This window comes from Coenobita brevimanus, chromosome 24 (genome assembly GCF_032717465.1).
Source record: "Coenobita brevimanus isolate Jiangsu-jjx chromosome 24, ASM3271746v2, whole genome shotgun sequence".
Taxonomy (NCBI): Eukaryota; Metazoa; Arthropoda; class Malacostraca; order Decapoda; family Coenobitidae; genus Coenobita; species Coenobita brevimanus.
The window spans coordinates 17938452-17964145 of NC_136977.1; the positions used below are offsets into that span (position 1 = coordinate 17938452).

At 43.6% G+C, this 25694-nt stretch overlaps 1 protein-coding gene across 1 annotated transcript in view; it reads left to right on the forward strand.

Annotated features, from left to right (window-relative positions):
- LOC145393504 (protein fem-1 homolog C) overlaps positions 1-25694 on the forward strand; it is a 436136-nt gene that overhangs the window by 336200 nt on the left and 74242 nt on the right. The window contains exon 3 of the mRNA XM_080267632.1: positions 1313-1513. Coding sequence (XP_080123758.1) covers positions 1313-1513 — 201 coding nt within the window. The remainder of the gene's footprint in view (positions 1-1312; positions 1514-25694) is intronic.

Here is a 25694-nt window from a genome sequence, read left to right on the forward strand (position 1 = left end):
TTTATATATTCATTTATTTTTTAATTATTCAATCCATCCATCATCCAATTATACATTGCCCCATGAGGAGCATAGGAGCCCAAGGCTAGGCAAGTTGGTCCTGGCATTTAAGATGAGAGTGACCAGCCTCACTCATCCCTGAGTGGCATTATGTGAGCAGTAGCCCCAACCACCACTTGCATATGAACCTTCACTGGCTTAATCCAATTGGAGTGCCATAATTACCCACTAAACCACCAGGCACCATAATTTGGTTATATGGTTACCACCCAGCATAGTAAATGGTTTCCTGGTGTACAGGAAACCATTCGGCTTGCCACTCAGTGTAGAGTCGCCCATAGGCAGAAGGAAGAGGAAAGAATGAAGGAAAGACAGACAAAAGAGGGAGTGTAAAGTCACTCAGGCAGAAGGACAAGGATAGAATGAAGTAAAGAAAGACAGAAGAGGAAGGAAGGAGTGGAGGGAGGAGAGGCAAGGGCAGGCACCCAAGAGCAGCACTACATTGAGTGAGTGGATTATTCCAGTTAATAATAATAATCATCTGAAGTGAATATAAGGGGGGGGGGGTTAGAGTCATAGGGGTGGGTCACATGTATTGCCTGTACGCAGAATTGTCCCTGCTTTGCTTTCCCTGTTGATCAGCCCCAGGACCCTACATTCCTGATGGGATAATAACAGATTGAAAGATAGATATGAGTAGACTGTATGGTATTCAAAATGAGTCCTATAACAATATTTAGCTTACTTTTGTTTCCTTTTTTATATTTACCCTACTTGTAGGCCTTTAAATTACTACCAGAGCTTCAGCTTTCCTGTAGGCAGTTTGCTTTTACAAAAATTGAAGTAGAGGCACATGGGGATATTATATTCTGACCATTGTCAGCTTATTATGTTAAGTTCAGGAAGTGCTTAACCAGTCAGTGGGTCAGGTAAGGGTTTCCATATGAATACTGAATAACATTTAGTAACCTTGACAGATGTGTGAATTATTGTTTGGCCCATTTCACAGGCCACAGTGGCAACCCCCCTTTCTAATTCCCTCCGTCTTTGCTTTTTGATCCTACTTCATTCCATCTTAGTTGATGTGGATGACAGTCATGATAATGTAAATGTACAGCAACATGATGTATAAAATCGATGACACTGATCCTGTGTTTGGTATTACGGTGGTATTTGATGGCGAGACTATAGATGGTGCCCCCCCTCTGTGGTGCGCTGCAGCTGCAGGCCACTTGAACATGGTATCGTATTTATATGTACAGCAACATGATGTATACAATCGATGACACTGATCCTGTGTTTGGTATTACAGTGGTATTTGATGGCGAGACCATAGATGGTGCCCCCCCTCTGTGGTGCGCTGCAGCTGCAGGCCATTTGGACGTGGTATCGTACTTATTGGAGCGCGGTGCCAACGTCAATGCAACTACCAAGACCAACTCCACCCCACTCAGAGCAGCTTGCTTTGACGGTCACTTTGAGATCGTCAAGTACCTTGTGGAACACAATTCAGGTGGGGGACTTTTCTCTGTATATTTTATCACTGATCTATTAGTGTATTTAACCCGCCCTATCCCGACGTTTTCTGGGCAGTGGTACGCCCCAGTCCCGACATTTTTGGACCTTTTTTTTTTAGGCTCAAACATTCGCTTTTGGTGAGAAACATCGAAAATTCATAGAGAAATCGCTCACCTGAGGTTTAAAATACTCGATCCAGGTATGAGTACCTCCTTACCTGACTGGGTTTTCTAACAGGCTGGCACCTAAGAAAACGAGTTCTATGGGAGGGTAACTATTTTATCCACTCATGAACAGTATTTATTTATTTACTTGGTACGAATTTATATGTAGTACAAGAGTATATTGGTTTTCAAACAGTAATATAGGCATTATAAGCATTGTTTCACTCACTAACTCATCACCATTCATGACCTTTTTTTCCCACATTACCTGATCATCATTTCTGACTGTTTCTTCCTCTAATGCTATGTAAACTTTGTCCTCCACATTGTCATCGATTGGGGAATCACTCTGGCCCTGAATGCCTTTATTGGCCAGGTCACTGGTAACAGGTGAATTGCCGAGACAATGGCGTGCAGGGGGGGGGGGAGAGGTTATGTGGTGTTAGGCATTGTCCCTGCTTGGCATCTTGTAAAGGAATAGAGGAAGGTGTCCCGTTTATATGTGCCAAAAATCACTCGTGAAATCACTCGCGAAAATTAAAAATTGTGCAAATTAGGGACCTTGCAATGTTGCCACGTTAATTTACATCTCCGGGATATGAGTGCACATCATGTGAGGACGTGAATTCACGTCTCCGGGACGGGGCGGTTTAATGATTCTGGCAAGAATTCAAGGTAGGTTGTGTAGTGTATAGTAGTTCATGTGAAGATTATGTATGGCTAGCAATACTTGGGAACTCTGAAATGAGTTGTGTTTTACTGGTACAAGGACTATATTTAATAATACATTAGGTACTGATATTCTAAAGGAAATCTCTTATCCTCACAAATGTATGTGCATTATGTAGAAAAGTCCTCTGATGTTGTGAAAGTGCAAAGTCATTGACAGGATCAATAATCGTCAATTTTGCAGTTTCTTGTATTTTTATTAATAAGAGAGGACATAGTAAATGTGGAGTTCATGAGTAATAAAAAGTTTGGAAAACATTGGTATAGTGTGAAGATGAATGTAGAAGTGAGTAAAGGGCTTTGTTTTTAAAGAGATTTTGACTTGAAATGAATGCTCAGACAAGTTCTTTTAAAATACAGTGTAAATTCTTTATAAGCTAACGTTTGGGATTAGTAACAATTAATGTAGCAGGTAACTGGGTAGATGAACAGTTCATTTGTAAAGACTTCAGAAAGACAGAACTGTTCAAAGCATGGATGTGCAAAATCTATCTATCTATCTATATACCAAGGCTGCTTCCCTCAAGGAAAGGAAGGTAGCTGAGACAGGACGACACTCCCAATATACTCATCCACTCAGACACATTCATTCGCATCTTAACCCCAAAGGAGAAAAGGGACAGATCCTCACCGCACCACACCGCACAAGGGTCAACTGCACAGTGCAATCAGTGACATCCGCAGCAGGGCGACAGCAGGGCTGGTTTACCCCTGCCACATCGTAATAGACCCATCCCCTTACCTGCACCTGACCTGATCAGCTGATTGGACAAAATAGGGGAGAATATCCCCTCAGGGCTGCGTCATCATTCACTCATTTACAATTTCTCTCCATTCATTTCTGTCACGCACAGCCACTCTTCCTTGCTTATCAGACATCCCTGTCGTATCGAATGCTATCTTCACACTGTCCATCCATCCTATGTGTGGTCTTCCTCTCAGCCTTACAACTCTCACATCAGATCTAGTAATCTTTTTCACCAATCACTCATTATCCATTCTCTCCACATGCCCAAACTATTGCAACACCCCCTGCTCAACTCGATCAGCCATCTCCTGAACAACTCCAGTTCTCACTCGATCCATACACGTTACTCCACACATACTCCTCAGACACCTCATCTCCATTACAGTCAAACTTTTCCTCTCTGCTACACCCATATTCCATGTTTCAGCCCCTTATAATGCAGTTGGTACCACAACACCCTCATACAGCCTTCTCTTTACATCCATTCTGAGTAGACGACATCTAAACACTTTTTTCATTCCTTCCAGCACCTTTCCTACTTCATTCATTCTAAACTTCACTTCTGCATCTATTCTTCCATCCACAGCAACATGTGACCCTCAGTACTTAAATCACTCTACCTCCTCAAGCAACCCACCATTCAAAACTATATTCATCCTCCTACCAAACAAAACACAGTGTCTTTCTAGTGACACTGTTGTACAATATAGTAATAAATGTTGACAATTGGCAGACGCAGATCTCAAGTGCTGTCGTTAAAATGCATCTCCAGCATGCATCTTGAGTAAGTTAGTCATCATCATCATCATCAGTATCATCCTGTCTCTTCTCCGAGCTGCAAGTGTGGTTAGGTAGGATACAGAATAGCAGGAAAAGGAAAGGATACAAAGGTGGGAGAACTAATCAGCAGCTTAACACCAACTAATTTATTTTAGAGAGATGTTGAATAAAGTGCCGTAACTGGTGTGCAGGGTGTAAGTCAGTAGATGTAGATTTTCCCATAGGTTCTTGGTTTGATCACCAGTAGGAGCCCCCACAAACTGGAAAAAGATGCCACTGCTCGCCATATAACTTAATGTAAAATGCAAAAGTGTGGTCAACTTGAATTACCCTTTTTATACAATTTTTGTTACTGAAAATAGGATATTTATTGGTTTATCTACATACTGTATAATACTGGAGAAAAAATTACTTTTTCATCAGAATATAATAGAAATGGAATATTGTCATTTGTGTCTATCCCAGTTTAGGAACAGTCTACCTGCGATTATTAATATGTTTCCTGAGTATTGATCGTGTCATGTTTTTAGGTACTGGATGTACACACAACAAAAAAACTATCGTTACACCTTCTGCGTGATATAAAATGACACACGAATGAAGGTTTTTGATAACAGCCTCCTCCATTGGTATCCCTGCGTGTGTTTGTTGCATATTTATTATAAGCTATATTCATTGCTTCTCCCATGCATATTTCTACCTCGTCCTATTTGGCAACTCACCCACTGTCAGGCTTACCAACCCTAGCGAGACAGCCAGGTTGTTCAGTATGAAACACATCGGACCCCCCTGTAACGATAGTTTTTTTGCTGTGTGTACATCTGTAAGAAAAAATGGTAAATGGGAAAACGAAATTGTATCTATCTATCTAAATGGGGGCCGCAGACAAAATGCTTCCAAGTCGCTCTGTCACCCACCATTTGACTACCCTCCCCCCAACTCACTCCCCTCTCCCTCATATACCTCTCAACTCCATCCCTCCACCTCATCCTTAGTCTACCCCTCCCTCTCCCTCCCTTCCTCCACCTCACCTACATACACCCTCTTAGTCAGACTTTCATTCTCCATTCTCTCCACATGTCCAAACCACCTCAGTGTATTTCTCCTAATCTTCTTAGCCACATCCACGTCCACCCCACAACGTTCCTTCACTTCGTCATTCGTCAACCTGTCCCTCCATGTCATTCCACATGCTCCTTTCATGTAACTCATTTCCACTGCTCTCACTCTTGACTTGTTCCTCTCTTCCAAGGTCCATCCCTCGCTTCCATACGTCAGGGTAGGGATCACAGTACTATCATGCAGTGACTTCTTCCATACTCACCTCCCTATTTCTCATCACTGCTTTCAGTGAACCAACAACCTTCCTTCCCTGCTGTACCCTTTCACGCACTTCATCCCCCAGCGTTCCATCCTTACTCATCGCACTACCCAAGTACTTGAATGCGCTCACATTCTCTATATCCTCACCATCCAACCTCACTGTACACTCTGTGACTTCATTCCTCTCAAACACCATAACTTTACTCTTGTTTACATTATCTTTCAGATTCCTCTTCCCACACACTGTCCCAAATTCATTCACCAAACCTTGCAACTAACATTCATCTTCACTCAACAATACTGTATCATCAGCAAACAGCAACACCGGAATCTTCCAAATCTCACCCACATTCATTAGAGCCACCCCCACATCCACTGCCCTACCTTGCACCTCCTTGACAACCCCATCCATGTATATATTTAACAGCCATGGAGACATCACACATCCCTATTTTAGTCCCACATTGAGATCAAAGAACTCACTCAGCTCACCATCCACTGGCACCGTAGCCCTAGCTCCTTCGTACATACTCTTCACAGCACTCATCAATTTCCCCTCCACTCCACATATTCTTAATACTTTCCACATACCTTGCCTATCTATTCTTTCATAAGCTTTCTTCAAGTCCATGAAGGTAGCATACACTTTCTTTCCCTTCTCTAGATACTTCTCCACTAAACATCTTAGAACAGATATCTGATCTACACACCCTCTTCCCTTCCTAAATCCTCCATGTTCTTCTCCAACTAGCTTCTCTGTTATAGGCCTAACCCTATCAATGAGTATTCTGCCATATATTTCTCCAGTCACATTAAGAAGGCAAATACCCCTGTGGTTATCACGTACTTCCCTCTTCCCTTTTCCTTTGTATAAAGGAACAGTTAAACCTGATTTCCAGTCCTCTGGAACCCTTCCCTCTTCCCAAGCCAATCTACACAACTTCCATATCCATTCCACAACAATCTTACCCCCATACTTCAGCATTTCACCACACACTCCATCAATTCCTGGGGCCTTTCCCATCTTGATCTTCTTCATTGCTTCCACTACTTCTGCCCACTGATCTCTTCCTCCCTCCTCTCATCTTTTCTTCTCCTAGCCATTCCCCAACCACTTATACTCGCACTGCTCTCACTGTCTACATTCAACAAATCCTCAAAGTGCTCCTTCCATCTCCTCAATTTCTCTCTCTTCTCCACCAACAATCTATTCTTCCTATCTTTCACTCCCCTACTATTTCCCCTTTCACACTGCCTTACTTTCTTTACCTCCTTCCAAAACAATTTCTTACTCTCCCTCCATTTCACACTCAGATTCCTCCCAAACTCTTCAGCCACTTTCTTCATACTCTCCTTTGCCAGTCTCTTCACCTCCCTTCTCCTGCTCACATATACCTCTCTCTTCTCTCTCTCATTTTCTCCCCTACCTCTACTTGCTAGCCATTCATTATATGCCTTCTTCTTTTGTTCCACAGCTCGTAACACCTCATCATTCCACCATTCTGTCCCTTGCACACCCTTGCATCCACCATGCTGTCCCTTGCACACCCTTGCATCTCCTCCTCACTCCACAAACCACCTCACACGCTGCGCCTATCTCTTCCGTGAATATCTTACATACGTCTTCCACCCCTTCCATCTGCTCTAACTCATACCTTCCCAATCTTTCTTCCACTATGCTCTTATACTCTGCCATTTTCTCACTGTCTTGCAACTTCTTCACTCTTCTCACAGAAGCTGTTTCCTCCTGTCTTCCCCTTCATCTCTTCAACCATTTTCTTTGCAGCCTTACCTTGGCCATCACAAGTGATGGTCTGAGATTCCATTCCCCCACCCTCTCCTCTCTCTTGCATCCAACACTTGTCTTCTCATTCACTCATCCACACACACATAATCTATCATTGCCTTTCGTTCAACAAGTTCACCATCTATCCGCTTCGTGACTCTCCATATACACATGTGGATCTTCTTTTGCCGAAAGAAGGTGTTGGCTATTGCCAACCCCTTACCAGCACAGATGTCCACCAAAGCACTACCATTCCCATCTACTTCAGCTGGCACACCCCACTGACCAACCACTCCATCTACTTTTGCTATTCAAGTCTCCAGTCAAAAACACTCTCTCGCCCCTCTCAAATTTGTCCACACAATCTTTTACACTTGCCCAAAACTCATCTTTCACTCTTGCCACTCGGTCCTCTGTCGGTGCATACGATTGCCCACGCTTGTATACCTTCTTTCATCCTCACCCATATAATCCTTGCACCCAGTGTTCCATTCTCTCTTATATTCTCCTTCCACTTTTTGCTTATCATCAGACATACTCCCTCTCTTGCCCTCTCATTCTCATTAACTCCCGCACATACTGTATTCCCAAACCGTATTCCCATTCTTTCATCCTTTCACCTTGCCATTTAATTTCAGTCAGTCCACATATATCCACTCTTGCATCCTCAAGCACCTGAACAATCTCTTTCTCTTTCGCTTCATCATTCACTCCTCTCACATTCCATGTCCCCACCCTCAGAATGTCCTTTGTCCGTTCCTTAGTCATCAACATATGGTCCGTCCTGGTCCGTGGCGCTTTATTCACTTGTTTAGTTAGTTCTTTTTACGGGGTGGGGCACTAACCCACCACCAACCCTTATAGTCGCCTCATACGACAAGCAGGGATACTGGGGGAGTATTCTTGAAACCCCCCTACCCCCAGGGGTAATTGTATCCTACATAAAAATGAAGGAAATGTGGTACTTAATCAAAGATCATGAGAACCCGTTGAGCTCTGTCATATGGAGGGGCTTTCTCATGGGTAACATTGGATAGTTTGTGTGCCCACTGGCAGGGGCCCAGGGCGGCGCTGGTGATGTTTATGCACCAAGATAACTTTGGTGCGAGTCATGGATGAATGTGCTTTAGCAGATGTGGAAAAATGGACTGCAGCAGAACTGAGACGTTTCCTCAAAGCAAGAGGAATACTATCTATCTATTGCCAGACACCTCAATCCTGTTTGGGGTGGCCACAAACAAATCGCCTCAACATCACCTTGTCCCCCGCCATTTCACTGCCCTGCTCCCAACTCACACACCCCATCCCTCCATCTCATCCTCAGCCTCCCCCTCCCTCTTCCTCCCTCCATCTCACTCACATACACTCTCTTCGTCAGTCTTTCACCCTCCATCCTCTCCACATGGCCAAACCACCTCAGTGTGTTCCTCATAACGCTTCCTATCACATCCACATCCACACCACAACGCTCCTTTATATCCTCATTCATCAGCCTGTCTCTCCATGTGACTCCACAGGCTCCTCTTAAGTAACTCATTTCCACTGCTCTCACTCTTGACTTGTGTCTGTCCAACAACGTCCAAGCTTCACTTCCATACGTTAGAGTTGGTATCACAATACTGTCATGTAGTAACTTTTTCACATCCATGCTCACTTCCCTGTTTCTTATCACTGCTTTCAAAGAACCAGCAACCTTGCTTCCCTGCTGTACCCTTTCAGGCACTTCACCCTCCAAACCTCCATCCTTACTCATCACACTACCCAAGTACTTAAACGTTCTCACATTTTCCAATTCCTCACCATCCAACCTCGCCCCTCCCCGGAAAACAACTAACTAAAAAAACAAACAAGAGGAATACCATGCCTTTAAAAATTTGGGTCGCTGATCTCATCTCCATGCGTTTTTGGCCTTACAGTTCTTAATATTATTACGTGTATAATGGATATAATCATTTCAGGATTTGCCAAATGAAAGAGTATGATCTTTGGAAACTGTAAGATAAGTTTTTCCAACAAGTGAGATTCATAACACTTGGTAAAAGAGTGGTGAATGCAAACACAGACAATAAGCTTTCATAGTTTTCAGTAAACTCTATGAAGAACTTTTCAGCATAAATCTCATTTAGAGCATCAGTACAATATCTAAGATGAATATGGTATAATACTGGTGTGATACTTTATGCATGAGTAATAATCCCAATAGGAATTTTTTAAAAGGAAGGTACACCAGCTCTGAGCAGGTAGTGACCACACGCTCTTTAGTGATCTGGCGAACACTAGCAGCTTTCAGGAGTTTGTGGGGACTCCCGTTGAAGTGGGTATATAGGACTACAGACAGACTGCTAAATCAGGGTCATTTTAACATATATGATGGTTGTTAAACTGTGGATAATGTGAAGGGCTGATTATTTCCTTGATATAAACATAGTTTGCACACAATACTGTGCTTAAAATGAGTAAACAAACTTTAAATAAGGTATTTACAAATGCTATTGCAGCCCTGTAAGGAAAATATATCATGGATGTTGGTAAATTGTTGGTTCCTTAACCCCTCAATGGCTGTGAGGTAATACAGTTCATTCACATGCACCACAGGCCAGCTCTGGGACCATTTTTCCAAATTTTGAAAATCAGTTATTATTTTTTTCCTTACAGAAGTGAAGAGAAACATCTGGCATACCTTGCAATGTGTGTGTGTGTGTTTAGCTTCTTAAACCGATCCTGTGATTCACTATGTTATGATTCATGGAAAATTCATCAAATGACTGCGTGCTAGCCAGTAACTTGTAAACCTGTGGGGGGTAACATCCAAGATAAAGTGGCTGCCTGAGTGCTTGGGATGGTGAGCAGGTTCATATAAACATACCACTGATCTTCATTCCCTTCTCATAATTTTTTGCAGTTTTGTGTAGATCACACTACAGTAGTCGCTCAACTATCCGACATAATAGAGCCAAAAGCATGTCCGGGCAGTGGCAGTGTCTGGATAATGAACCCCCTACTATACACAGGCCTTACCTAAACCCAACCTCCAACCTATACCTAACCTATTTGTACACTACCTTTGCTTACTTTGTCAGTGTTTTCCAGTCATTCTGGCATATTTTGACATCAGAACACACGTAGGAATATCAAAAATAATTTTTAATACCAAGAAAACCATGCAAAAAAAAAAAAAAAAAAAAAAAAAACTATACACCACTATGTACAGTACCCCTCCTATTTTTGGCAGAGTGTTCTGGTCATTCTGCCATATTTAGACATCAAAACACACGTAGGAACATCCAAAATAATTTTAAACACCAAGAAAACCATGCAAAAAAAACATTAGAAACAAAAAAATACCCTATGTATACACCATGGTATGTACAGTACCCCTCCTAATTTTGGCAGTGTTTTCAGGTTATTCTCCCACATTTAGATAAAAAAACACACATAGGAATATCCAAAATAACTTAAAACACCAAGAAAACCATGCTAGAAAAAACATTGAAAACCAAAAAAACACTTTACCTATACACTACTCTATATAATCCCATAAGGGGTGGCTGCAAACAAATCGCCTCCATGACACCCTGTCCCCCGCCATTTCATTGCCCCGCCCCCAGTCCACATCCTCCTCTCTCATATACCCTTCTACTCCATCCCTCCATCTCATCCTTGGCCTCCCGCTCTCTCTCTCTCCATCCACCTCACGCACATACACTCTCCTCATCAGTCTCTCACTCTCCATCCTCTCCATATGGCCCAGCCACCTCAGTGTATTTCTCCTAATGCTTCCTATCACATCCACATCCACACCACAACACTCTTTCACTTCCTTATTAGCCAATTTGTCTCTCCATGTGACTCCACATGCTCCTCTCATATACTGTAACTCATTTCCACTCCGGTCACTCTTGACTTCTGTCCCTCCAACAAGGTCCAAGCTTCACTTCCATACTTTAGAGTTGGTATCACAATACTGTCATGTAATAGCTGTTTCACTTCCCTCTTTCTTATCACTGCCTTCAAGGAACCAGCAACTTTTCTTCCTTGTTGTACCCTTTCAAGCACTTCACCCTCTAAACTTCCATCCTTACTCATCACACTACCCAAGTACTTAAAAGCACTCACATTTTCCATTTCCTCCGCATCCAACCTCACTGTACAGTACATTCACTGACTTCACTTATCTCAAAGACCATAACTTTACTCTTCCCTGCATTCGCCTTTAGATTCCGTTTCTTATACACTCTCCCAAACTCATCCACCAAGCCTTGCAGTTCCTCTTCATCTTCACTTAACAACACAATATCATCTGGAAACAACACTACAGGGAGTTTCCAAACACTGCCCTCTCTCACTAGGGCCACTCCAACATCCATTCCCTACCTTGTATCTCTTTTTTTACTCCATCTGTATACAGATTGAACAACCATGGAGACATGACACATCCTTGTTTCAATCCAACCTTCAAATAGAAAAATTCACTCAGTTCACTATCCACACACACTGCGGCCAGAGCACCCTCATACATACTCGTCACGATCTTCAGCAACCTCCCATCTACTCCATATATTCTTAATACCTTCCACAATCCCTGTCTATCCACCTTGTCATATCCTTTCTTCAAATTCATGAAGGCTGAGTACAACTTCTTTCCCTTCTCTAGAAACTTTTCCACTAGGGATCTAAGAATGAATATCTGATCCACACAACCTCTTCCCTTCATAAAACCTCCATGTTTTTCTCCAACTATAGTCACGGCACACGACTCTGAGGTTGTCATTATCATACCCTGGCAACCTACAGTTCAAAAGTCCATCCGATTTCGTATCATATTATACAAGAATCATATTACTATGTTGATTGCAGAGAGAGGTTTAGGAAGTGGAGAGATGGTATGGGGCACAAGGGCTTAAGGGTAAATGCAGATAAAACAAGTGATGATATCTAGGGTTGGTGGCGGTACTGTCAAAGATGAGGGAGAGTGGCCATGTGCAGTTTGCCACAAGGGCATGGGAAGTAATTCTATCTTGTGCAGTGTTTGTGATAAATGGGTGCACAAGAGATGTAGTGGTATCAGAGGTAGACTGCGAGATAATGCTGATTTTATGTGTACGGCTTGTCAGGGAGAGCAGGTGGAGATTGTCAGGCGTGAAAGGATTGAACTTGCTGGTGAATCTCTTGAGTGTGTGGAAGAGTTTTGTTATTTGGGAGACATGTTGTGTGCTGGAGGTGGGGCTGGAGCTAGCTCTGTGGCCAGGGTGAGAAGTGGTTGGAAGAAGTTCAGGGAGCTCTTGCCTCTCCTGACATTGAGAGGACTCTCCCTACGTGCTAAAAGGTCTTTGTATGCAGCATGTGTTAGGAGTGTAATGCTGTATGGTAGTGAGACATAGGCAGTAAAGGAGGAGGATATTCCCCAGCTCAGACGTACAGAAATGACAATAATTAGGTGGATGTGTAGTGTGTCCCTGCGTGCAAGGCCTGGGGGGGCTGGGTTTACGATGGAAGAGATGAGAGGTAGGATGGGACGTGAGTGTATTGGTGTTATGATGAGGAGAGGTAGATTGAGATGGTTTGGACATGTGGAGAGGATGGAGAATAATAATTGGGTGAGGAATGTGAGAGTGTTAATATTGGGGATGGGGTTATGAAGGGTACTGAGAAAGACATAGGATGAGGTCATTAAGTGTGACCTCAGGGTTAAGGGACTGAACAGGGAGGCTGCAATGGATTGTGCAGCATGGAGAGCCGCCATTAGGTGACCAAGGCCGATGCATGCAAGCATGTTGAAGCCTTTAAAAACGAAAACGAAAACGATATTATACACGAATATTATTGTACATTCATCATTCATTTCATTCATCATCCAGTCCTACGTTGCCTCATGAGGAGTGTAGGAGCCCGGGGCTAGGTAAGTTGGTCCTGACATTTAAGATGAGGGTGACCAGCCTCACTCATCCCTGAGTGGCATTACATGAGCAATAAACCCCAACCATTCCTTGGATATAAACCTTCACTGGCTCAATCCGATTGGAGCAATAAACCCCAACCATCCCTTGGATATAAACCTTCATTGGCTCAATCCGATTGGAGCTCCGTAATTACCCACTAAACTACCAGGCATCAAAATTTAGTTATATGCCTACCACCCAGCGTAGTAAATGGTTTCCTGGTGTACAGGAAACCATTTGGCTTGTCACTTAGTGTAGAGTCACCCACAGGCAGAAGGAAGAGGAAAGATTGAAGGAAAGAAAGACAGAAGAGGAAGTGTAAAGTCACCATTAGGCAGAAGGATGAGGAAAGAATGAAGTAAAGAAAGACAGAAGAGGATGGAAGGAAAGAAGGATGGAGGAGAGGAAAGGGCAGACACCCGAGAGCATCGTTGCATCGAGTGAGTGGATGGTGAGCGCTCCCACCTACCACAATATTATTATACATGAACATATTATACACATATCACATGCGTTTCATATTATACACAAAATTGGACGCATTGTTGTGGGGTAGGTTGACAGGGTACGATAATAACCTCAAAGTCGTACGCCGTGACTACAATTCCTCTGTTATTTCCCTAACTCTGTCAATAAGTCGTACGCCGCGACTACAATTCCTCTGTTATTTCCCTAACTCTGTCAATAAGTATCATACCATATACTTTTCCTATTATACTAACAAGACAAATGCCCCTATGATTGCCACACACTTCTATTTCCCCTTTTCCTTTGTACAGGGGAATAATTATACCTGACTTCCAATCCTCCGGGACTCCACCTTCCTCCCTGGCCGATCTGCACATCTTCCATGTCCATTCTACTACTATCTGTCTCCCATGCTTCAGCATTTCACCACACACTTCATCATATTCCTGGGGCTTTCCCCATTTTAACATTCTTCATTGCCTCCACAACTTCCATCCTACTGATTTCTTCTTCTCTTCTCATACCCCTCCTTCTCCCAGCCATTCCCTAGCCACTTATACTTGCATTACTTTCTTTCTCTATATTCAACAATTCCTTAAAGTGTTCTCTCCATCTGCTCACTTTTTGTCCCTTCTCCATTAGTAGTCTATCATTTTTATCTTTCACTCCCCAACTTAACTTTTTTGGCACCCTGTCTAACTTTCCTTACCTCTTTCAAGAACATTTTCTTACATTCCCTCCACTTTACACTCAAGTCCTTCCAAATTCCTCATCCACTCTCTGTTTACTCTCTCTTACTTATCTTTTCACCTCTCTCTTCCTTGCTGCATATAACTCTTTCTTCCATCTCTCAACTTCTTCCACACCCCTGTTTCTCATCCACTCACTATATGCTTTCTTCTTTTGTGCCACAGCCTCTCTCGCCTCTTCATTCCACCATGCTGTTTCCTGCACCCCCTTTCATCTTTTCTTCACCCCACACACCACCTCACATGCTGCACAGATTTCCTCTGTGAATATCATGCAAACATCTTCCACATCCCCATCTGCTCCAATCAATATTTACCCAGGCGTTCCTCCACTTCCCTCTTATGTTTTGCCTTTTTTCCATCCTCTTGTAACCATTCCACCCTCCTTGTATGAACTACTTCCTCCAGTCCTTCCTTTCTTCTATTTCTCCATTTCATTTGGTTTTTGATTCTGACCACCACCAAGTGGTGGTCAGAAAGTCCACTCCCCCAACCTTTGTATACTCTTGCAACCATTACACACCTTCTCATCCTTTTTTTTTTTTTTTTTTTTTTTTAACAGAATGGAGGAAGGAAAAACAAATGGAGAAAAAAAATAATCCATACACCAGATTACTGGTGTCCTCTGTTCATAAAATATCTGTAACAGTTAGACTTGAACAGTTGTAGGTTGAAATTTGGAGGAAAACAACTCTGGGGAAGCGAGTTCCAGAGAGATGCAGTTCGGGGAATGAAAGAATTCTGATAGGCAGAAGTTCTGCAATGTGGTTGAGTGACATTCCAGTCATGAGCGCTACCAGATGCCCGTGTAGCACGAGGGAAGGCATGGAGAGGTGGCACCATGGACGCAATTTCGTCAGAGCATTTGCCAAAAAAATATCTGTAAAATAATGCAAGGGAGGCAACATTCCTTCTTACTTGCAGGGGAGGTAGTTTATATGTAATGGCAGGGTTGTTAATGATTCTAACAGCTTTATTCTGAATTTTGCCTAGTTGTCTTAATGCAACCTCTCCACAACCATTCCACAAGGGTGAGCAATATTCAAGCTGAGAGCGCACATGACTCTTATAAATTATAGCTAACTGCTCATCGGCGAAGAAGTTACGGACTCTGTACAATAATCCAAGTTTCTTTGAGGCGGTTTTAGCAAGTGATCTGACATGAGAGGTCCAGCTGAGGGCACTGTTAAGTGAGACACCAAGAATTTCAATACTTTTGGAGATGGGAATATTAGTAGCACTGAAGGTAATGTACGAATCTGGCAATATCTGTCTATTAGTAAACTGTATATATTTAGTTTTACTAGCATTAAAAGAGACAAGGTTGTTTTGTCCCCATTCACTGATTGTAGATAGATCTTGATTTATGGAGATGGCTGTATTGAGTTGAGAGGTAGAGATATTAGACTTTGTAAATGGATGTCTGAGTGTGAATGAACTATGTAGTGTTGAGTCATCTGCATATGAGTGAATGGGATTGTGAGTGACAGATAAGAGATCATTAATATGAACCAGAAATAGGGTTGGCGCCAGAACTGATCCCTGTGGCACGCCGGCGTTAATTGAGTGGAAATTCGAATATACATCATCTACTTTTACTCTTATTTTCCTGTCACTAAGATAAGAAGAGATCAAAGGAACAAAAGACGTTAGTCCATAGCAAGGGAGTTTGGACAGCAGGGAACGGTGCCATACTCTGTCGAAAGCTTTAGAGATATCAAGAGCTACTGCATGAGTTTCTCCAAAAAGATCAATTGATTGATGGATGGTATGAGTTAAGAAATTGAGTATGTCAATGGTGGATCTTTCGTGGCGAAAACCGTATTGTCTATCATTAATTAAGTTGTTGGATTCAAGATGTTTAACAATATGCTTATTAATTAAAGTTTCAAATACCTTACCAAGAGAAGATGTGATAGCTATTGGTCTGTAATTGGAGGGGTCAGACGAACTTCCTTTCTTCGGAACTGGGTGGATTTTGGCTTCTTTCCATGAATTTGGGAATAAAGAAGTACGTATGCATAGTCTGAATAATTTAGCTAGGACAGAGGCAAGTTCAGGGGAACACTTTTTCAAAACAATTGGCGGAATTCCATCTGGACCTGGAGCTTTGTTGGTAGGTAAATTGTCTAGGATGGATTTTACAAATCTTGTCTGTATTTTAAGTGGGGCAATTTCGGGAGAATCAAGTTCCAGTACTGAGACATTCTGGCTGGTATCATCTATGGTAGAGTTTCTTGCAAAGGTACTAGCAAAGATATCCGCTTTCCCACGTGGGTCATTTGTAATATTGCCATCTGAAGATTTTAGTGGGGGAATGGAAGATGACTTGTTAAAGTTATTATTGAAAGAATTAAGAGTTGACCAGAATATTCATCCACATGCACAAAATCAATCATTGCCCTCTGTTCATTCAGTTCACCACCCACCCTTCTCATCACTCGCCACGCATATTTATGGATCATTTTGTCTGAAGAGGGTATTTGCTATCACCAACCCTCTCCCAGCACAAATGTCCACTAAGGCATTGCCATTCTCATCCATCTCTGGAGGCACATCACACTCACCAAGTATTCCATCCACCTTCACATTTCCTACTTTTCCATTCACATTCCAGTCAAAAACACACTCTCATATTCCTTTCAAATTTTCCAGGCACGCTTCCACAATTGTCCAGAACTCTTCTTTCACTCTTCTTGCACGATCTTGCGTTGGCGCATACACGCACACAATCGACCACATTTGTAGTCCAACTTTCAATCTTACACAGTCCTTGAGCCAACTGATTCATACTCTCTTATATTCTCCTTCCATCCGTTACTCACAACAATGCACACTCCTTCTTTTGCCCTCTCATTCTCACCTACTCCTGTACATAAACCTCATCCATACTCTCATTCTCTCACACTCTCACCTCTCCATTTAGTTTCAGTTAATCCCCCTGGGAGTAGGGACATGGAATGTGAGAGGAGTGAATGATAAAGTGAAAGAGAGAGAGATTGTTCAGGTGCTTGAGGATGCAAGAGTGGATATGGAAAGGTGAACGGATGAGAGAGTGGGAATATGGTTTAGGTATATGTGCGGGAGTTAATGAGAATGAGAGGGCAAGAGAGAAAGTATGTCTGATGATATGCAAGAAGTGGAAGGAGAATACCCTGTATAAGAGAGTATGGAACAGTGGGTGCAAGGATTGTATGGGTGAGGATGAAAGAAAGTATACAAGCATGGGCGATTGTATGTGCTTATGCGCCGACAGAGAACCGAGTGGCAAGAGTGAAAGATGAGTTTTGGGCGAGTGTAGGAGCATGTATGGACAAATTTGAGAGGAACGAGAGAGTGCTTTTGATTGGAGACATGAATGGGAAAGTTGGGAATGTACGAGTGGATGGAGCGGTTGGTCAGTGGGATGTGCCAGCTGAAGCAGATGGGAATGGTGGTGCTTTGGTGGACATCTGTGCTAGTAAGGGGTTGACAGTAGCTAACACCTACTCTCGACATAAGATGATCCACATGTGTACATTGAGAGTAATGAGGAGGATGGATGGTGAACTTGTTGAACGAAAGGCAATGATAAACTACGTGTGTGTGGATGAGCGAATGAGAAGACAAGTGTTGGACGCAAGAGTGTGGAGAAGGTGGGGAAATGGAGTCTCGGACCATCACTTAGTGATGGCCAAGGTAAAGCTGCAAAGAAAATGGTTGAAGAGATGAAGGGGAAGACAGGAGGAAACAGCTTCTGTGAGAAGAGTGGAGAAGTTGCAAGATAGTGAGAAAATGGCAGAGTTTAAGAGCATAGTGGAAGAAAGATTGGGAAAGTATGAGTTAGAGCAGATGGAAGGGGTGGAAGACGTATGTAAGATATTCATGGAAGAGATAGGTGCAGCGTGTGAGGTGGTTTGTGTAAGAAGGAGATGCAAGGGTGTGCAAGGGACAGCATGGTGGAATGATGAGGTGTTACGGCTGTGGAACATTAGAAGAAGGCATATAGTGAATGGCTAGCAAGTAGAGGTAGGGGAGAAGATGAGAGAGAGAAGAGAGAGGTATATGTGAGCAGGAGAAGGGAGGTGAAGAGACTGGTGAAGGAGTGTAAGAAGAAAGTGGCTGAAGAGTTTGGGAGGAATCTGAGTGAGGGAGAGTAAGAAATTGTTTTGGAAAGAGGTAAAGAATGTAAGGCAGTGTGAAAAGGAAAATAGTTGGGGAGTGAAAGATAGGAATAATAGATTGTTGGTGGAGAAGAGAGAGAAATTGAGGAGATGGAAGGAGCACTTTGAGGATTTGTTGAATGTAGAGAGTGAGAGCAGTGCGAGTATAAGTGGTTGGGGAATGGCTGGGAGAAGAAGAGATGAGAGGAGGGAGGAAGAGATCAGTAGAGCGGAAGTAGTGGAAGCAATGAAGAAGATCGAGATGGGAATGGCCCCAGGAATTAATGGAGTGTGTGGTGAAATGCTGAAGTATGGGGGTGAGATTGTTGTGGAATGAATATGGAAGTTGTGTAGATTGGCTTGGGAAGAGGGAAGGGTTCCAGAGGACTGGAAATCAGGTTTAACTGTCCCTTTATACAAAGGAAAAGGGGAGAGAGAAGTATGTGGTAACCATAGGGGTATTTGCCTTCTTAGTGTGACTGGAAAACTTATGGCAGAATACTCGTTGATAGGTTAGGCCTATAACAGAGGAGCTAGTTGGAGAAGAACAAGGGGGATTTAGGAAGGGAAGAGGGTGTGTAGATCAGATATTTGTTCTAAGATGTTTAGTGGAGAAGTATCTAGAGAAGAGAAAGAAAGTGTATGCTGCCTTCATGGACTTAGAGAAAGCTTATAACAGAATTGATAGGCAAGGTATGTGGAAGGTATTAAGAATATGTGGAGTGGAGGGGAAATTGTTGAGTGCTGTGAAGAGTATGTACAAAGGAGCTAAGGCTACGGTGCGAGTGGATGGTAAGCTGAGTGAGTTCTCTGATCTCAATGTTGGACTGAAACAGGGTTGTGTGATGTCTCTATGGCTGTTAAATATATACATGGATGGGGTTGTAAAGGAGATGCAAGGTAGGGCAGTGGATGTGGGGGTGGCTCTAATGAATGAGGGTGAGATTCGGAAGATTCCAGTGTTGCTGTTTGCTGATGATACAGTATTGTTGAGTGAAGAATGGGAGTTGCAAGGTTTGGTGAATGAATTTGGGACAGTGTGTGGGAAGAGGAATCTGAAAGATAATGTAAACAAGAGTAAAGTTATGGTGTTTGAGAGGAATGAAGTCACAGAGTGTACAATGAGGTTGGATGGTGAGCGTATGGAGGATGTGAGTGCATTCAAGTACTTGGGTAGTGTGATGAGTAAGGATGGAACGTTGGGGGATGAAGTGCATGAAAGGGTACAGCAGGGAAGGAAGGTTGTTGGTTCACTGAAAGCAGTGATGAGAAATAGGGAGGTGAGTATGGAAGTTAAAAAGTCACTGCATGATAGTATTGTGATCCCTACCCTGACGTATGGAAGCGAGGCATGGACCTTGCAAGAGGGAAACAAGTCAAGAGTGACAGCAGTGGAAATGAGTTACTTGAGAGGAGCATGTGGAGTGACATGGAGGGACAGGTTGACGAATAAAGAAGTGAAGGAATGTTGTGGGGTGGATGTGGATGTGGTTGAGAAGATTAGGAGAAATACACTGAGGTGGTTTTTACATGTGGAGAGAATGGAGAATGAAAGATTGACTAAGAGGGTGTATGTAGGTGAGGTGGAGGGAGGGAGAGGGAGGGGTAGACCGAGGATGAGGTGGAGAGATGGGGTTGAGAGGTATATGAGGGAGGGGGGAGTGAGTTGGCGGGAGGGTAGTCAAATGGTGGGTGACAGAGCGACTTGGAGGCGTTTTGTCTGTGGCCACCCTTTGTGGGATTAGGGCATTGGGCTATAGAAAGATAGATACATAATCCACATTCATCCACTTTCGCACCCTGAAGCACCTGGACAATCTCTTCCAACTCATCAGTACTCCTAATTTTGGTGCTGTTTTCAGTTCAGTCTGCCATATTTAGACATCAAAACACACATAGAATATCCAGAGTAATGCCAGACACAAAGAAAACTGTGCAATAAAACAAAAAACAAAAGCAAGAACCCAACCTATTGATACAACACCCCTCCCAATTTTTGCAGTGTTTTCCGATCATTCTGCTTATTTAGACATAAAAACACACATAGGAATGTCCATATTAATGCTAAACACCAAGAAAACAATGCATAAACAACAAAAATCCACAAAAGACTTTGTCACGAATCAAATTCGCGACATTTCCCATTTGTGAGAAGCCACGAACTATTAGTGGAAAACTCACTGATTATCGTTCAGTTAACCGCTCATCGGCGGGAGTCCTTTCAAATCAATTTGTCAGTGTCATAAGTGATCGTCCTTGTGTGAGACATTGGCGCTTCCACTGAGCGATTTGTTTTGAGCGCGTTTCGCTCACTCGACCGTTAGAAAAATGCGGCCTAGTGCTCTGCTTTTCTTTCCCACGACTTAGGCAGTCAAGTGTTTGTTGTGACGGAGAGAGGACCTGTGCAGCAGTGTGAGAGGTCAGCTAGTACCCAAACTCCACTTTACAGTTCTCCAGTGCTCCCACCCTTGGTGATACACAGCATTCATTGACCAGTATTTCTTTTCGTTTTCCTAGGCAAAGAGTTTAGTTAAGTGAGCTGTTTCCTTACATGCTGGCCGGCTGCGCCGCATGTTGTGTTCTTTTCTAGGCGTAAGAATTTAGCTCTTGTGTGAGTGAGTGAGTGCGATCTCTTTATTTGAATTCATTTGAAGTGTAACGTTAAGTTTATTTTTGTAATCAATAAATTTAACAGTTCTTTTTCTTGAGCTTGATGTAATGTAAACTCTTGTTTCATTTCTCCACAGTTAAGCTTATTTTCCATATAGCTTCTAGCTTGCATAAACATTTGCCTTTCATAACTGGTACTTAGGCCAGTCTTGTTGTATTAAGCTTAAAATCCATTGTGCCTCCTAGGAGTTAAGCATCAGCAAGAACCTGACATTATTATTAGTATTAGTTATCTATTGTCAGGGGTGAAGTAGCTTTCTCCAGAGGCTAACAGTACTAGTAATCAGCATTTGTGAGTAATTAGTCTCTGCTGTGTACTGTTGAGAAAGTTTATAAATTCTCGTTCTGAGAGTCTGGCGAAGCAAGCCAGTATAAAGCAATCATTGCTTGATGTAGCAAGACAATCATTGTCCCTGCTCTTCAATATTATTAAATATTATTATCAATTAAATAAATTAAGCCTTTATTTTAAAAATCCCATGACAACTGGTGACCTCATTCCAGGATATTAACTCCCAGCTTTAAAGCTATTCACGAGATAGTGCTCACTCGTTCATATTTAGGTATCTATCATTAAAGTTTATAGGCACAAGTTTACTGGTGTTTACCATTAATTTAGCAAGTGAATTTTTGCTTTATTAATCCACAGAGTACTTAACACTATTTAGTACTTTATTCTTGGTAACGCCAGACGATTTTATTCGCTTCTGGGAAGTCTCCGTACCCATTGTGTTAATTATTGAGTCCTCCCAGTCATTTGCATTTTTGCTTTATTCTTATCCAGTTAACTAGATAAGACTGGTCACCACTAGCTTGTGTCTGTATTCTTTACTTGTATTTATTAGCATTCGTTTGCGAAGCAGCAATCAGTACTGAGTCGCTAGTTATTTAGATTGAGTTAGCGACATGGCTACCACCATATTTTTACAGGAAGCCAAAGATATGGGTCTTACAGACCCAACTGAAATTAAAGAGTACATACTCTCACGGCATAATATGGACCAGCAGCGCGAGAATGATGCACGTGAAGAGCGTAAGATTCAGCGCGAATACGAGCGAGAACAGCGCGAATATGAGCGAGAACAACACGAATACGAGCGTGAACAACGGGACAGAGAACGAGAACACGAACGTGCCGAGCGAGAAGCACGAGAAAAACGTAAACTTGAAGTGCTGAAGCTCAAGCAAGATTCCTTGGCTTCAGACACATCTGGTGCAGTTGGTTCAAGCTCCATGAGCGTTCTCCCTGCACATGTTATGGCGACCCCACACATCAAGCTTCCCCCATACAAAGATGGCGAGCGAATCGAGCCATACATAGCTCGATTTGAAGACATGGCTCAACTTTACCAGCTCGATGATGCAGCTAAGCGGCTTCAGTTTCTTAGCCTGTTTGAGGGCCCTGCCCTCGATATTCTCCACAGAATTCGTGGAGACAATCTCACGTATGAAGTGATGAAAGTTGCACTCATTAAGGCGTATGGTCTCACAGTAGATGACGCCAAAGTTCAGTTCATGCGAGCTCGTCTCCAAGACAAGGAGACAGCTGTTCAGTTCCTCGACCGTCTCACTGCTTACCTAGGTGAGTGGATGGAGAAAGATGAAACTCCTTCCACGCGTGAGGGGATAATTGACCTTATGCTGCGTACACAGCTAGAGAGGTCGTGGCCTGCTGAGCTCATAGCACAGCTTAAGATCTGCCAGGTGAAAGATGCCAGCCAAATGTTAGAAAAGGCTGACGCATTCTTTACTGCATACGGGTATCAAACTCGTAAGCAAAACACCTGGAACAGCAGAAAAGATACTGCCAAGTCTGGGAAGCCGTCTCAGACTGAACCCCAGCAACAAGGCCGTTCTCACAGTAATGGCCAAGGTCCAAGCAAACAGCAGAAGGACCAGGGGCAAAATACACAGCAGCCTGCTTGGAAGCGGTACAACAAGCACCCCAACCAGCAGCAGTTCCCCAAGCAGCAGCAGCAATACAAGGACAAGCCACGTAACCCTCAGTCAGGTCAATTAGTGTATCGGAGGCAGGAGGCAAATGCAGCCTTCATTCCACAACAAGTACCCGGTGGTGCCATCTCTACCAGTACAGGTACTTCCCAACAGTTCACAAGTCCCCCTCCGACCGTGAACTCTCCTCTACAGGTAGTCAATGCTCCACCTCCTCAGATGGTGAGTACGACTCCTCAGACACCTAGTTCCCAGGGCGCTACGTTTGCTTCATCGGTTGTTCCGCAGTCTCATGAATGACTGGCTGCTACCTCCTCAGACCCTTCCACCAGCAACACTGCCTTTCTTGTTCAGCCAGGGTCTGTGGGAGGTGTTTCTGTAAATGTTCTGAGGGACAATGGTTCCTCAGGTTGCTCTGTTAAGCAGAGTTTAGTTCGGCCTGATGAGTATACAGGTCGACAGATCCAAGTTGGACTTATTGATGGATCAGTGAGATTGTTCCCTGAGGCACGTATCCAGGTGGCATCTCCATTTTATACTGGTACGACATTTGCAGTTGTCATGCCAGAACCTCTATTTGACCTCATAGTAGGAAATATTTATGGTGTCAAAAATAGTTGCTCCGTAGATGTTGCTACTCAGACTTCGGCTGCTGCGGTAACACGAGCCATGGCCAAGGCTCCAAATTGCGTCACTCCGTTGACCGTCACAATGCCGCAAGATCTGATTCATAGTCAAGATGTTGTCCAAGAGCAACAGACTGACTCAACACTTGCCTCAGTGCGTAAGAAGCTGGAGGGTAAAGTGATTAAGTATTCACGGGGAGGACAAGCCAGGTTTCTTCGTAAGCGAGGACAGCTATACCGTGAGTCACAGACACCCCAGGGTGAGGTTCGACTGCAGTTTGTCGTTCCTGCAAAGTATCGCCGAGCAGTGTTTGAACTAGGTCATTGTTCAGCGATGGGAGGTCACATGGGTCAAAAGAAGACCTCTGACCACATCCATGCTGACTTTTTCTGGCCAGGAATGGGACGGGAAATAACGAGGCTCGTACGTTCCTGTGATGTGTGTCAGCGTACCACTGACCGGGGACATGTCCGTACTGCGCCATTGAAACCAATGCCCATAATCTCTGAACCATTCGAGAGAGTAGCAGTTGACATAGTTGGGCCAATCTTCCCTAGGGCTAGTGATGGATCAAAGTATATCCTCACTATTGTTGATTTCAGCACACGGTGGCCTGAAGCAGTGGCCCTTAAGAATATAGAGGCCGTCACTGTTGCTGAGGCATTAATTGAAGTGTTCTGTCGTGTAGGTATCCCTAAGGAGGTCTTAAGCGACCGGGGTTCGCAGTTCACTTCAGCAATGATGAACGAAGCGTTCAGGTTGCCGTCCATCCAAGGTTTACGGACTATGCCGTATCATCCCATGTGTAACGGGTTCAATGGAACTCTCAAGAAGATGTTGAGGCGCATGACTGCCGAACAGCCAAAGGAATGGCCGCGGTTCATTGCTCCTCTTCTGTTTGCTTATCGAGAAGCCCCACAGCATTCATTGAAATTCTCACCCTTTGAACTGGTGTATGGAAGGTCGGTCCGGGGCCCACTTCAAGTCCTTTGTGAGTTATGGGACGATGAAGAACCCAACCCTGATGTCAAGACCACCTACACCTACGTCCTTGATTTGGCTGACCGCCTCCAGTCAACGTGTGAGTTAGCTAAGGAAGAACTGATCAAGGCGCGTGAAGTTCAAAAGGCTTATTATGATAAGAAGGCAAAGCTTCGGAAGTTTAGTCCAGGCGATAAATGCTTGGTATTACTCCCCACTGCCCAGAACAAGTTGTTGGTGCAGTGGAAGGGTCCATTTGATGTAGTAGAGTGCATTTCAGACCTCAACTACATAATTCAGATGGGGAATCTTCGTAAAAGGTTCCACATTAACATGTTGAAGGCTTATCATGAGTCAGACCCCGAGGAGACTGGCCTACGAGTAGCTGATGATAGTGACCAGCCACTGGAAGAAACCGGGGCAGCCGCGGTGATCCCAGCTGATGACCATGATGACGAGCCCTTAACCGCTCAGTCCCGTCAGGAGGAGACTGTCGGAGATGTCCTACTTAACCCTGACTTAGCAGTGAGAGACCAAAACGCCTTAAGGTCACTGCTCTGTCAGTATGCTGATGTCTTCTCAGACCAACCTAGACTTGCAAAGGTTGCGTGTCATAAAATTGAGTTGGCCTGCAATGCTTCCATAAAGGTTAAGCCATATCTGATTCCCATGCGACTACAGGACGCAGTAGACAAGGAAATTGCCGACATGGAGACTGCAGGCATTATCGAAAAGTCCTCATCTCCTTACCGTAGTCCGATGGTAGTAGTTCGCAAGAAAGATGGTGGAGTCAGGATTTGTGGCGACTATAGAAGGCTCAATGCAATCACCAAAGTGGATGCTGAGCCGATGGGTGACCACATTGCCATCTTCTCCAAGCTGGCAGGGTCACGATATTTTACAAAGCTCGATTTGGCGAAGGGATTCTTCCAGATTCCCCTTCACCCTAAGAGCCGTCAGTTCACTGCCTTTGCTACTCCTAGGGGGTTGTACCAGTATAAAGTCCTCCCAGTTGGACTTACCAATTCCCCAGCAGTATTCAATCGTGCCATGAGACAAGTGCTCCATGGTATTGTAGGAGTAGAGATGTTCGTTGACGATGTCCTCATTCATTCCG